At 41.0% G+C, this 13301-nt stretch overlaps 1 protein-coding gene across 1 annotated transcript in view; it reads right to left on the reverse strand.

The window, feature by feature from the left end:
* dlg2 (discs, large homolog 2 (Drosophila)) overlaps positions 1-12052 on the reverse strand; it is a 188610-nt gene extending 176558 nt beyond the window's left edge. The window contains exon 1 of the mRNA XM_073479714.1: positions 11954-12052. Within this exon, the coding sequence (XP_073335815.1) occupies positions 11954-12052 (99 nt within the window). The remainder of the gene's footprint in view (positions 1-11953) is intronic.
* Positions 12053-13301: the final 1249 nt, after the last annotated feature.

The raw sequence follows: 13301 nt of genomic DNA on the forward strand, positions 1-13301 counted from the left end.
TGTTGGCACTCGATTGAGGTTTCATGTTTTTGATGTTTCCAAACGAGGCTTTGTGATTCGCCAGCTCCGTCAACAAATTCACGTGTATTCATTTTCCCCAGGGATGCTCATACAGCGACAGTATTTATGACACTGGTAACAGATAATTGCGCTTCTCAACCAGCTGGGGGTAGTAATGAGTCCAAACTACCTAGTGTTGCTTTAATAACTGATATTCAATTTCTGTCATTACAGAGAGATTAAAGTACCCCTACAAGCTACTGTTGGGTACTGGTATCAGTTCAAATGTCAGCAGTGCCCAACCCTTAGTCTGGGTGGCTGCTTTCTCCTGAACAAAGAATTTATTGCTGTTATTGTTTATTGTCAAATGTAAAATTTGACAAGATTACCTTCACAAACATCTGCATCTAATCTTGGCAGGTAAGACACTTTATGTACTATACTATTGTAGGAACACATGTCCATCGCCTCTGCATTGCATTGAGGCCCTGTTTATTCTTGTTAACTCTTTCCATCTGCAAGAAGACTATTCACAGAAAGAAGGCGCCTTTCAGTCTGCCACCTTATCACCTGGCAGAGAGGACAGTGTTTTCTCTAACCATAAAGCCTTCAGATATGACCCTTTTAATTAATTTACGACCTTTACTCCCATTTGGACTTTCTTCCCCCTCCAAAACAGACAAATTCTTCTTTCACAGGTCACTCTGAGTCCAGCATGGAGACATCTACTCTCTCCACATCAGGAGGGACAGGAACTATTTTGTGACAAGGAAGTGTTAATTTCAAATGTCTTTGCAATTGCAAATTAGGTAACGACGTCTGATGTCTCTCTCTCTCTCTCTCTCTCTCTCTCTCTCTCTCTCTCTCTCACCCTCTCTGTCTCTCTGACTTCTGATCCACAAACACACTCTCCAGAGTGAAAGGACACCAGACACCTCCTGATTTGTTGTTCTATGCTCTTGCTCTCTTTTGTTATTTACGACACATCTGGTCTCACTATCTGTGGGACATTCCACTCAAATGGCCTCTGTATTCTTCCAAATTTCAGACCAGATCTAATTAACCATTAAACCAGGATTTAATCTGTTTAATTTTAACATATTTGGAATCAGTGAAAGAAGGTCATATAAATGACTTTTCCCAGGTCTTTCTAAGATGAAGTTTTGCTGAGAAATCAATTTTTGTGTTTAATGTGCCTGTGTTCGGTGGAGCCACAGCGCCTCCTGACGGTGAGTCCTGGTACAGTTGGACGAGCTGTTTAAGAAATATTCTGTTTTATGTGTTTATTGTTATCACCAGTAAATGTCTCTGATATGTTTTGTTTTTAACAAGTATTAAGCTAGATCTAGGAGGAATACGTATAAGTGATCAATTCTACCAGTTCTACAGTATATTCAAGTGTGTTTTACTTTTTGATCCAGTTTTAATTCCTTTAAATGTTCAGTGATTTTAATCATGTCATGTTATTTCATTGTTAGACAAAATCCACATATTTTGCCATGGTGAAATTGTGTAAAAGGTGAAACACGATCTTGAAACATTAAAAACAATAGTTTAGTTTAATTAAGTCCGCGAGTTTAGGCTTATAATATCATTTAAAGCGTGAACGCTGTCTGCCCGCCCTTTGGTTCCGCCTACCAGACGGGACAACAAAAAGGCAGACACCACTCACTCCGCTCACTCTCTTGCTCTTGCTTTTCTTCTTTTGAAACTTTCTTATTCTTGTAACGCTCTTATTTTTTTTCTTTTAATTTTTAAACCCTTTACTCTTTTCTTTGCGACACGCTCCAAGACAGCGATCTCCGCAGAATCAACCACGTGTTGATCTTTTTTCATTTTTATAACCTGCGGTAGTCTATTGATGCACATTCTCTAAGTGCTTTCATTTTTGATTCTTTTAAATATATCGTTAAGTATCACGACCTTATTCAGTGGAAGTGAATTCAGTTTAAGTTATCTTGTCTTAAGTAACCATGGAAGATTTGCCCGGTCAGCGGTCATCCTTTAGTTATTTTATTCAAGTAATTGAATTAATTCACGAATCAGAGCTTAAAGAACCACCACTCTGCAACGAAGAAGAACATCTTTATTAAGACCATCATCAGTGATAAAGACTTGCAGTAACTGGCTGCCTCAACAAACCGTGCAAGCGGTTTGCAACGACAGAAAGACTTTGTGCCAAGCTAAGACCAGCTCTGCCCCCACGCTCGCTAGCGGTAGCTACCATCCCGCTGGGCATTGAGCCAAGATTGCCATCAGCTGAGTGCTGGACGAACTGCGCTCTTCATCCGACATCGGAACAAGGGCGTCACCCACCGTGACATCGGACGAACAGCGGCTCCCCTCTGGCTATTGGACCGACACTGCGAGCCCGCAGTCAAGCTACGAATACCGGAGAAGAGACCCAAAATCGCAGACCTCCACTCTCCAAACAAAGTAGGACAAAGCTAACCCGTACACTACTGGTTGCACACATGAGATGGTTGGTGTCATTTTTAGCTCCTGGTTCTTAATTTTAGCTTAAGAGAAGTTCAATTAAGGTCTTGTTAATATTAAAAATTACTCTCGTAATATTTGATTAATTACCTCACCCAAATCACGACTTCACCATCGTATATATTCACATAACCCCATTAATTTGATCATTATAGTCTCCACATTGTCTGTTAACTTTTGTTGTTCATATAAATTGCCATTTCATTTATTCCATTTTATAGTAAATAAACCTATTTAACCGTATGTCGTTGTATGTGCAGGTTTCTTTTTAATGTGGAGAACTGATGGATCTGTGTAGAATTCACTAATTCATTTATGAGATTGAATAAATTGATCTGAAATTGTTTAGAATTGATACAAGTTAACCTTGTCCAGTCGAATTTGATTAATTACCTCTGGATTATTCAAATAGATAAAACAACGGAGGTGGTGCCCCATTAACAAGTGTTTTATTAATACAGTGATTAATACATTACATTTATTACTGGTGTATCTCCTACACTATGATTTTAGAGCAGACTTTGACTGTGCTCTGCAGGCGTGTCTTGTTTTGCAGGCTTATGGAGTGGAACCAGCAGGTGATGGAGAATGTGATGACACTTTCTATGAAGGAGTAATAATATTGAAGAATGTTCTTATTGACCTCAAAAGTGTTGTGCTTCCTCAGGAGATACTGCCGCTGCTGGCATTTCCCGAGGATCTCCTCAGTGTTGGAGGCAAATTTAAAAGTACTGTCAAAAATTGTGCCCAGGTATTTGTACTCCTCCACCAGCTCTACATTCCGCCCGTGGATTGTGCTGATGGCAGCTGCAGCCAGCTCCCTCTGCTTGCTGGAAAAGGTCACCACCATCTCTTTGGACTTCTCTGTGTGTAACTCCAGGGCCAATTTATCACACCACTCCACAAACTCATGAAGCACTGAGCTGTGGTGATGTGAGGGGCCTGAGAGCAGCGACAGAAGAACTGTGTCATCCGCGTACTTTACCAGATGACAGTCTGGATGGGTGGACCTGCAGTCATCGGTGTAAAGGATGAAGAGCAGAGGAGAGAGGACGCAGCCCTGAGGGGAGCCTGTAGAGGTGACCGAGACGTCGGAGAAGGTGTTATTGACCAGCACCCTCTGTGATCTGTTGGTCAGGAAGTCTGTAATCCACAGGATCAGCTGGTCGTCCAGGTGGAAGCGGGTGGAGAGTTTCTCTTCTAGGATGTGTGGCTGTAGGGTGTTGAATGCAGAGGAGAACCCTGCGAACAGGAGTCTGGCTGTGGTGTTGGGGTGTTCCAGGTGAGTGTTTTTGCATCATCAACCCCTCTGCCTGCACGGTACGCGAACTGGAGAGGGTCCATCAGTGGGTCAGTTACTGTGATGATGTGTCTCTTTATGACCACAGATCTTTGAAACAGTAGCTGAAACACGCCCCCCAGCTGCTCTGCACAGCACCGCAGGACCCAGCTGCTGATATTGTCTGGGCCAGGTTCTGGGTTCTCCTTGGTTCTCCTGAGGGCTCTCACCACCTCCTCCGTGTTGAAGGAGAGTTCAGCTGCTGCAGGTTTGAGGGAGGAGATGATTGCTTCTAGTCGGGTGGTGTTGTCCGTCTCGAATCTTGAAAAAAAAGAGGTTGAGGTTGTTGGGGAGGGATGCTGGGCTGCTGCCGATCACCTGGATTGTCCTGTGGGTGGAGGGAGCAGTGTTCACAGCGGCCATGTTCTTAATCCCCTGCCAAGCTGAGCGGAGGCTCCCTTGTGTAAAATGTTCCTCCACCTTGTTCTTATACTTCAGCTTGGCATTTTTTATGGCGCGTTACCTCTCTGTTTACCTGCTTGTGGTCAGCAAGGCTAAGGGGGGGAAGAGCAACTGATCTATATGCATTTGGAACGTATCCATAGCATTTATACAGCGTCTTCCCCAAGCGGGTGGTGCAGGTGACATATTGGTGAAATCCTTTCAGTGACTTGTCAGCTGAGCAGTGGTTGAAGTCTCCCAGGATGGGGGCAAAGCCATCAATGTGCAACATGTCAGCACTGTCGGTGTTTTTTTTACCACGGCTCCATAAATGCAAGAATGGAGGCAGTCCTGTATTCGTGCATGTGGTTGACGTTGGCTTGCAGCTCGTCTAACAATGATGATGATTGTTGTGATGATCACCAAGCACATGTTAGCTAGGATGACTGAGGGGAGTGCCGGGTGTTTACATTTCCCCCTCTTCAGTCTGGCCCTAATTCCCCCCTTTTTCTTTCCTCTCCTGGTTACCTTCTTTGTATTGTTATTTGAGTCCCCTTTTTCCAAAGAGTTGTCCCATTGTTTTTTCTCAGGAAACGTGTCTGTAGCAGTGCCTTGATGGGGGTGAAGCGAAGCGAGTCGCAGCAGAAAGTCTCTGGTGTAGGTGACTCGCGGCCCATCTGGAAGATTGAGATCGCTGCAGTCAGCTGAGATAACCTCCACAGACAGCCAGAAAAGCAGAAAAAACAGTCCAGAAAGGCCCTCGGGTGTCCATGCTGAGGTCGATGTAATTTTCCGGGCAGCGTGAAGTAATCCAGCAGTAGAAACAGCGACCAGAGAGCCAATGGTTTAAACGTAGGCAAATAACAAACAATAGTGGAGCCGGCGAAGACACTCATGCGAGTTCAAAGTTTAAAAGAAAGGGGAAAAAAAGGCAGCCAGTTAAACCAGTCAGTCGGTGTCTAGCGTGGCAGACAACATGTCCACAGATGAACGAAAACACTCACGAATATTACACAAAATATACAAAACTGTACAAATCAACTACTCTAAGAGCTAACCGGTCGACTGCACTTGCAGCGACCCGTACATTTACTGCCACTATACAACTTAACTGGGAAACTCTCCGTCTGCTCCAACACCAGTCTGCCTTGAGTGCAGCCACAGTAGCTTGCTATTTGCCCCATTTCTAGCAGCGACACTACTCTTTTATGCCGTATAAGCCAAGCTTGGAGGATGACATGACCAGATTCTGCTACTATAGTCCATTCCATTTTAGCGCCAGCTGAATTTCTTTCTTTTTTTAATTAGAGCACAAAGTTCAGTCATTTGTCAAAATTATTTGGTGAACAGTGTGGCTCATCAACATTGTCAGGAAATTACTTGGAAAAATATGAAATATAAAAATACCAAAAAACAATAATATAAGAATAATAATAATAAACTTAATTCATATAGCACTTTTTAAAAACACAGTTTACAAAGTGCTTTCACAAAACAAAGCAAAATTGCAGAGGACAAATGAAATAAATGACATTTATAGTTAAACAATTTGAAACAAATAACTGAAGAACAGAAGTAATGATAAAAATGTATAAAATAAGCTAAATTAAAAAATGGAAATAAATCATATACGTAAAATAAACAAAACAAATAAATTAATATAATAAACTCAAACGGTAGGAGCAAAAGCAAAAGGACGACAAAAGGATGGAGTGGGGCTTCAAAAATGCCCAGATGGTACTGCTGACAGGAGCACCATTCTGTGTATTTTTGTACAATTGGAGTATATCAAGCCTGAAACATCACCTCCTTTTAAAGTTAGAATGTCTCTTTATTCATTGATTCACTCTTCTACCAAAATGCATTTACATCGAAATATTTTTAAATGCTACACATCCCAAGCAAATGTGTTACTTGATGTATGTGCACACCACAGGACTCTTTGATTGTGAAAGTATAGTTTGCACATGGCCACCTACTGTCACCACAGAATGAGATGCTGCTCACAGCTTTCCCCCTCTCCTTAGCATGTCAGAGAGACAGGCAGGACAGGTTCCCGTTTGGGGCTGTAACAACTTGTATTTAATAGCTCTTTGTTTGGATTTAAAACAGTTTTTTATGTTAGCCATGAACAGGCCTTTGTTATGTTGAGATATTAGAGGAGGTAGAAGCTGGCTGGCTTTGTTTTATGTTTATCTGATGGGTGTGGTAGTTCTGTTTTCGTGGCTTTGTTGTTAGGTTTAGTTATTTCTTTGTGTTAGGGTAGAGTGTTAGTCCCCAGCTCCGACAGCCCTGGTGGGTTGGTCTGGGAGGCTGCCTGGCCCATCAGTTTGTTTGTTTGATTGTTTTGGGAGTTTTTTTTCTCTCCTTTGTCTGGGTTGCTGTTCATGTAATAAATGAATCTTCTTTAAACTGCAACTTGACTTGGTTGTTCACGTTAGACTTCTTTTGGTGTACCTCCTGAAGGGGGTCATAACAGCAGTCCGTTGTTGTCAGGATGCCTCAGTTATGGCCAATTAGGAGAAAACAAACAGGTGTACTCCAATGTTAATTATGTTTGGCTATACAGCAATAACAGTCTCTTCTCTTGAGACCTGAACATGCCCAGAGTTCTGACATGGTTTTATGATAGATATCACCTACAAAACACTGATCTGACCATGGAATAAGCATTATGTCATTTAGCTATTGTACTACTTGGTGATCAACAGAAACAGTTTATTAATTTTCTCCTCCTGTAGTGCCATGCCTCTCAGTGTGAGGGTTTATAATATGCTTTAGCTGTGGGGGCTGCTCTGGCTGAGCTGTGTGCAAGGAGTAACCACTCATGTGTGGTGTTGTCATGCTCCACTGAGAGGATCCCTCCTCTCTGATGTTCACTACCGCCCTAACCAGCAGAATTAAGATGAGATGGAAATGTGGGGTGGCATGGCCGAGGGCACATTCAGAACCTCTGTGTAGATTCAGTTCGGAATCTCCTAGCGGTTGTGTGCACTGACCTCTTTCTGTGGCTTTATATACCTACTATTAGACTCTCTTCCCCCATTCTCTGCTACAGTCCTAATTCCTACAGACAGAAGGAGGGAGAGCTGAGCTATGGGAAAAAGAGAGCACCTGCCTCCTGCTTTTCTTGCTTTTACAGTCAAACATACACATTTCTGTTGTCATCTAGTGTTTTTTAGGTTCAATGTGTCGAGCTCTTTTTAGGTGAGCGATGGAGTATGTTAGATTTTTTGTTTGTTGGATTTTTGTTTTTCCAGTCCATGGTGAATATGCCTCACTGTTATTTATGGGATTATATGGAATATTCCTATGGGTCTAAACAGATTAATATCTACTTTAGTTGATGTCTGTTGATTTTTTGATTATTTTCATATTATAGTTATGTACTGCACATAAATCCTTCTGTTGAGAAAGCACAATGAAAGCCTCTACTGGTTGCAGTCGGTGTGGCTAGAATGAAAATCAAATTTTATCAGGTGCTGTATATAAGTGTCTGTTTGTGTACATTACAGCAAGAACAGAAAATGTAATTACAGAGCCATTCAAGCAATATTCAACTCAAGTGATCTAAAGACAGATCTTCAAAAACAGAAACAGTGATAACATGAAAACTTTCCAATTACTTCCCTTTAAACTGATGTAGACAAACCATTCATTCGTTTTAAAATTACATGACAGACAGAGAAGGGAAGAAGCACTTTTGCAATAGATGCATAAATCCTCTTAGCCTTGTATTTCTTATTCTGACACTGCAAAGTAACAAAGTAGAGGTCTGAGTGACCTCAATGAACAATTTGACTCTTTAAGCTGAATTACAGTCAAACGAAATGAGCACACACATTTGAAGTGATTGGAAGGAACGTGTAGTGATTATCAAGTACATGAAGCTGTAATCAGAAACCACAGTCAAACCACAGAAACTTCATAGTCCTTTGTCTAATTTCAATTAAATCAGCTGCAGGTTGTCCGAAATTTTTAAGAGCTGAGATATATATAGTATGAGCCACAGATAACTCATTATAAATGCTTGTCAGTTTGTAAAATAAAAAATAAAAGAAGAAGAAAGAAAAGAAGTGTTCAACTGTTCTCTCCCCAACAACCAACCCAGTGGTCATAGTTAAAAAAATAAAAAAGTAAAAGCTGTAGTCTCTCTATGGAATAGGGTTGGGCGATGTCTACTAAACTTGTATATGACAATGTCCACAGTGAAACATTGCGATGGACGATGACATCATTGTTGGGGGAAAAATATATATGAATATATGAAATGTGAATTTAAGGTTGTGTTTACTGTCACAGTGGCTGTATCACACCACTGTAGACACTCAGTCTCGTTATTTCTCACATTCCTGCCTGGCAAGAGTCTGACATACATCCCTATGCTGTATTTAAAAGGCTGAGTTGAGTCAGTTGAGAGAAACTGAAAAGAGACACTGCTGCCAACATTGTAACCGAGCATCTTGGGTTCACCTTACTGGGCAGGTTTAAAAAAATACATAAACAGGACATAGAGACATAACATTAGTTCACTGAGCAGCAACACACTGTCCCATATGCCAATAACTCCTGGATTAAAGCAACACCAAGGAGACACACTACTTTTTTGCACTCTCTTTCCACCCCCTGCAGGTCACTATCACCGCACTGGTCAGCTCCTTCAGCGACAGGCTGATACACCCCAAGTGTGTGAAGGAGAGGTATCGCAGGTCCTTCCTTCCTGCTGCTGTTAGACTGTACAACCAGCACTGCTCCCAGTAGACCTCACATGTGCACTCAAACTCTACACATATTCTCATCCTCACTTTGGTTTGCACTAACTGGACAATTTAATACCCATATACATATACACTGTTCATATTGTAAATATTATGTTTATATGAGTCTATTCTATTTCTTATCTTTTTATTTTATTATATTGTTTTTATATTTTTATATTTATATTTTTTACTATTGTCTATTGTAATATTCCTGACCGTTGGCTGCTGTAACAAAGAAATTTCCCCATTTGCGGGACAAATAAAGGAATTCTGTTTCTGATTCTGTTCTTCAGTCTGTATATTAAATTTACAGAACTATAGAACAACTATGTAAACAAATAAGTGGGGAAAAAAACATTTCTTTGTAAAAGGCACATATAAAAATACAAATTTTAGTGCTTTGCCAGCATAACCAACTTGTGTATGTAAACCTGTACACATTTTATGTGTATACTTTGTAGAAGCTTACCAAACTTGTCTTTATTGTAATCCTGTTCACATTTCAGTGCTTAAACTTTTTAAAGCATGACAAACTTGTTTTTGTGTATATCTGAACACATTTAACTGCATATCAGCTTGTTTTATATAAACCTGGAACATATCAGAGTTTACCAGCTTGTTTTACATAAACCTGACAACATTTCTGTGCTTTGAAGTAACTTGTATTTTGTAAAGCTGAGCACATTTCAGTTCATCCTCAAATATGCGTGTTCTTCTTCATTAACAGAGGTGAGTGCACTTCTCTGAGTGCTGATTAGCACCGGTATGAGTCTTGTGCATCCCTCTCTTTGTAGCATGTAGGAGTGCTTTTCCCACTTGTTATCAATAAAATTGTCATGTAGGACTCCTTGGCCTGTGAAGTCCATCCACCTCAGGTGAGCACATTTTTCTCTGCAGATGGGAGTGCATCCTCCACCTTTCCACTCGTCTCATCATAAAGAGCTGGAATAGCCTTTTCGGTGAAACATTTTCTGCTTGGTATTTGTTGCATTTGGCAAAAACCTTTATTTTGAAAAACACTGTACGCGCGGAGGTCCATGCTAATAAACCCAGCGATGGACTCCGTATTACTGGCAACCCTCTGGGACGAGAAAGGAAGCTTAACTTTAAACATTGCATTCACTGCTGCAGGTTGACTTACAACATTAGCATTAGCCGCTTAGCGAGGAGATCAGGGTGGTGGCATTGCAAGTGGCTTTGTATGTTCATGGTGTTGCCTGTCTACTTCAGTTTTACCAGACAGTTCTTACATATCACATAGTAGTTATCGATTTAGTTTGTCCTATTAAACGTGGCTGGGGCATCTCTTAATGTAACTTTCTTAACATTGCTGTCCGCCATTATTTCCTCTTCTTCGGCCAGCTAACTTCGGTTCAAGTTTCCCTCATTCATGTGATAAGCACCACTGTGAGGAGCCATGAAGTAGCAATGCTGGGGAGTCAAATTGGCAGGGAAATATGTTAAGAGTGCCTTATTTTTTAAATTAAAATATCTATATTTGGCACCAGTGTATCGATATGGTTATCGCACGAGGAAGGACAACTATATATTGCTGTATCAACATTTTGTCCCACTCCTAGTATGGAAGCTGTTAAAATGTGTTTTAAAAAGTATTTATCAATAAAATTCTGAATTAAACACATTGTTTATTCTGGAGCTGATAATGGAAGTTGTTAAGTAGTGACACTTCTTTCACATCTCTGTTGAGAGTTGCAGTTTCAGTTGCAGTTTCAGTTCCTATCAGGTAGCTGACAAGCACAGAAGCCACTAACAATGGTTATTTTTTAAATATCTTTTACCGGAGCAGAGATGGATAGAACAGTATTAACAAGCTAACGGCCTCAACTTCAACACACATGTAGCATTGCGCCTGAAGAGGGGCAAATATGAGCATGTTTAACCTGGTGTTGTGTTTTCATCACAGTTGATTGAATACATATGACTAATGCAGATTAATTTGACACAAGTTAATGCCAAACATACACATGCACATTGCCAGATGTTGTGTTTGTGGGTGTTTTGTCCAGTGTGAAAGGGGAAATTGGTACCAACAACCTAAATATGCCAGATTTTTTTCATTAAGACCCATAAATTATTCCCTGTGAAATTAACAAAAATATTGAAAAGTGCCCCATCACACAATGTTGAGGAAAGTGAAAAAAAAATAAATTCCTGGATCCGTGCCTTTGTCTGGATCCGCACCAACAGTAAATGGTGTCTATTCTGGGCCGGGACCCATCCTTTCATAATAAATTCCTACCACTCCTTTTACATTATTGTAAAGCACATGCAGGCAGTGGCATACTATCGTCTGTAGCTTTATGTGTCAATGTTAGCTCACCACAGCAAATAAATAAAGAATAATATTAAGAAAAATTCTATATCCTTGCTTCGTACCATGAGAAATTAGTTGTAATTGGGCTTCCCTTAAAGTGTTAGGTGCATTTTGAAGAAAAAGTCAACACTCACTCTCTCATTAATCTAAATCATTAAATAATAGTGACCATCCACTCAAACTGTGTACTGTTAAAGGCAAAAACCTGGAGAAATACGGTAGACAAAGCAGCACGAGGAGGAGTATTCACCTTGCTTTACAGCATATTAGAGGCAGAGGAGTAATTTGGACCTGTAACTATGATAAATGAAGGATGACGGTATAGGAATGCAGAAACATTACGGCAGTTCTAAATATGCCCTCATTAAGCACCAGTAAGCATAATACAGCTTCAAGGGTTTCAGATGGAAAAAACGCACAGCCTTTCAGACAAAAATCAAAAATAGTTTTCATCTTAGAGAACTACAGCCAGTGGAGCTTATAGGATTCTCACTTCAATCAGGTATAACACAAAATAATACAGATGACACCACAGTAATACTCAATGCCAGCCACTGATTGAAAAATCTACTACTACTCAAGTTGAGCAACTGTCAAAGTCCCGGTGTTCCTCTGAAGCAAATAGAGTGGTCTGCAACCTACCTTGCATCCAAACATCAACGACAAAGTGTTGTTGGTACAGGCAACTTTGCAGTGGCACAGCATTGGGGTGCACTCTGGGCTTTTGACTATAGGAGACATTCCTGCTGGACGGACTCTGCTGTAGCACAGAGCTTCAAGGCAGAGACATGAGAAGCTATGGTCGCACTAAACAAGAAAGCTAGAGAGAGGGTTTGCGCTTCATGAGAGCAAGGTTCTACATACAGGCTTTTGCTCTCTCTCTCTCTCACACACACACTGTCCCCACCATACATCCGCCCTCTCTCTCTCTGTCTGCAATGCCCACTGTCTCTGTCTCTCTTCTTTTCTACCTACCTCGATCACCCTAACCATCCTCCTGTAGGATTACGTCATTACATGAATAATCTGCCATATCACTTGTCCTTAAGTGGTGCAAATTAGGAAATAGGTCTTTTTTTGTTCAATATTTCTCCTAGTATATAGCTGCCGTGCGTGTAGTAGCAGGTCAACCAAGCAGTCTGTCTTAGAATTGATGTTGTAGGGTGCCCCCAACTGGCCAAGGTTTCACCTGACAAATAAAAACTACAAGCAGCTATGTATAATGTTAAGTTTAGTGTGCCATTTAGCTCAGTTGGTAGAGCTGGCATCCCATGTACAGAGGCTTTGTCCTCGCTGCAGCGGCCCCAGGTTCGAGTCCCGGCCTGGGGCTCTTTGCTGTGTGTCGCTTCCCCTCTCTCTCATCCTGTTTCCTGTCATGTCTTCAGCTGTTCTATCAATAAACCCATATACAGGCCAAAAAAAAAGTTTAGTGTTTCCCATGAACAAAATGTATTGAAAGGTGCATACCAGAATGATGATTCATGTGCAGTTGTATAAACATGAAAAACTGTGTCCAAATCAGAAGTTGTGAACAGAACATTCTTTTCAAGGAAACATTTCATTGTAAATTAGTAAAATCTGATGCGCAAACCCAAATCATTATCATGAAGGAATCCTCCTGTTAAGCATTGTTTGTGCAACCCGAAGCCTGATATATCTTTTTCCTCTGTGCCATAGAGCCCCATTGCTGTCCAAAAGTTATTGTGGAGCTTCTTCAGGAAATTCAAGAGACTTTTTTAAATGAGACTATATATTTGTGAGACACTAAGTCTACAGCCCTTTTAAAACAGAAGCCATATTTTATACTGGACAGCAACCCGCCAATTTGGCTGTCCTTTTTGTGGCTAGGTCCGCGAATTTAGACAGACCGTGGCATATTGGGGGTCTGTTTTGGTCCGCCAATATGACGCCTTGGAGGGTACACTTTTTGCCGCCTCCATTGCTATTTAAATCCAAGGCGTTGATGTGCCGGCAATTGCGTGACATGCAC

Source organism: Pagrus major, chromosome 13 (assembly GCF_040436345.1).
Source record: "Pagrus major chromosome 13, Pma_NU_1.0".
In the NCBI taxonomy this organism is placed as follows: Eukaryota; Metazoa; Chordata; class Actinopteri; order Spariformes; family Sparidae; genus Pagrus; species Pagrus major.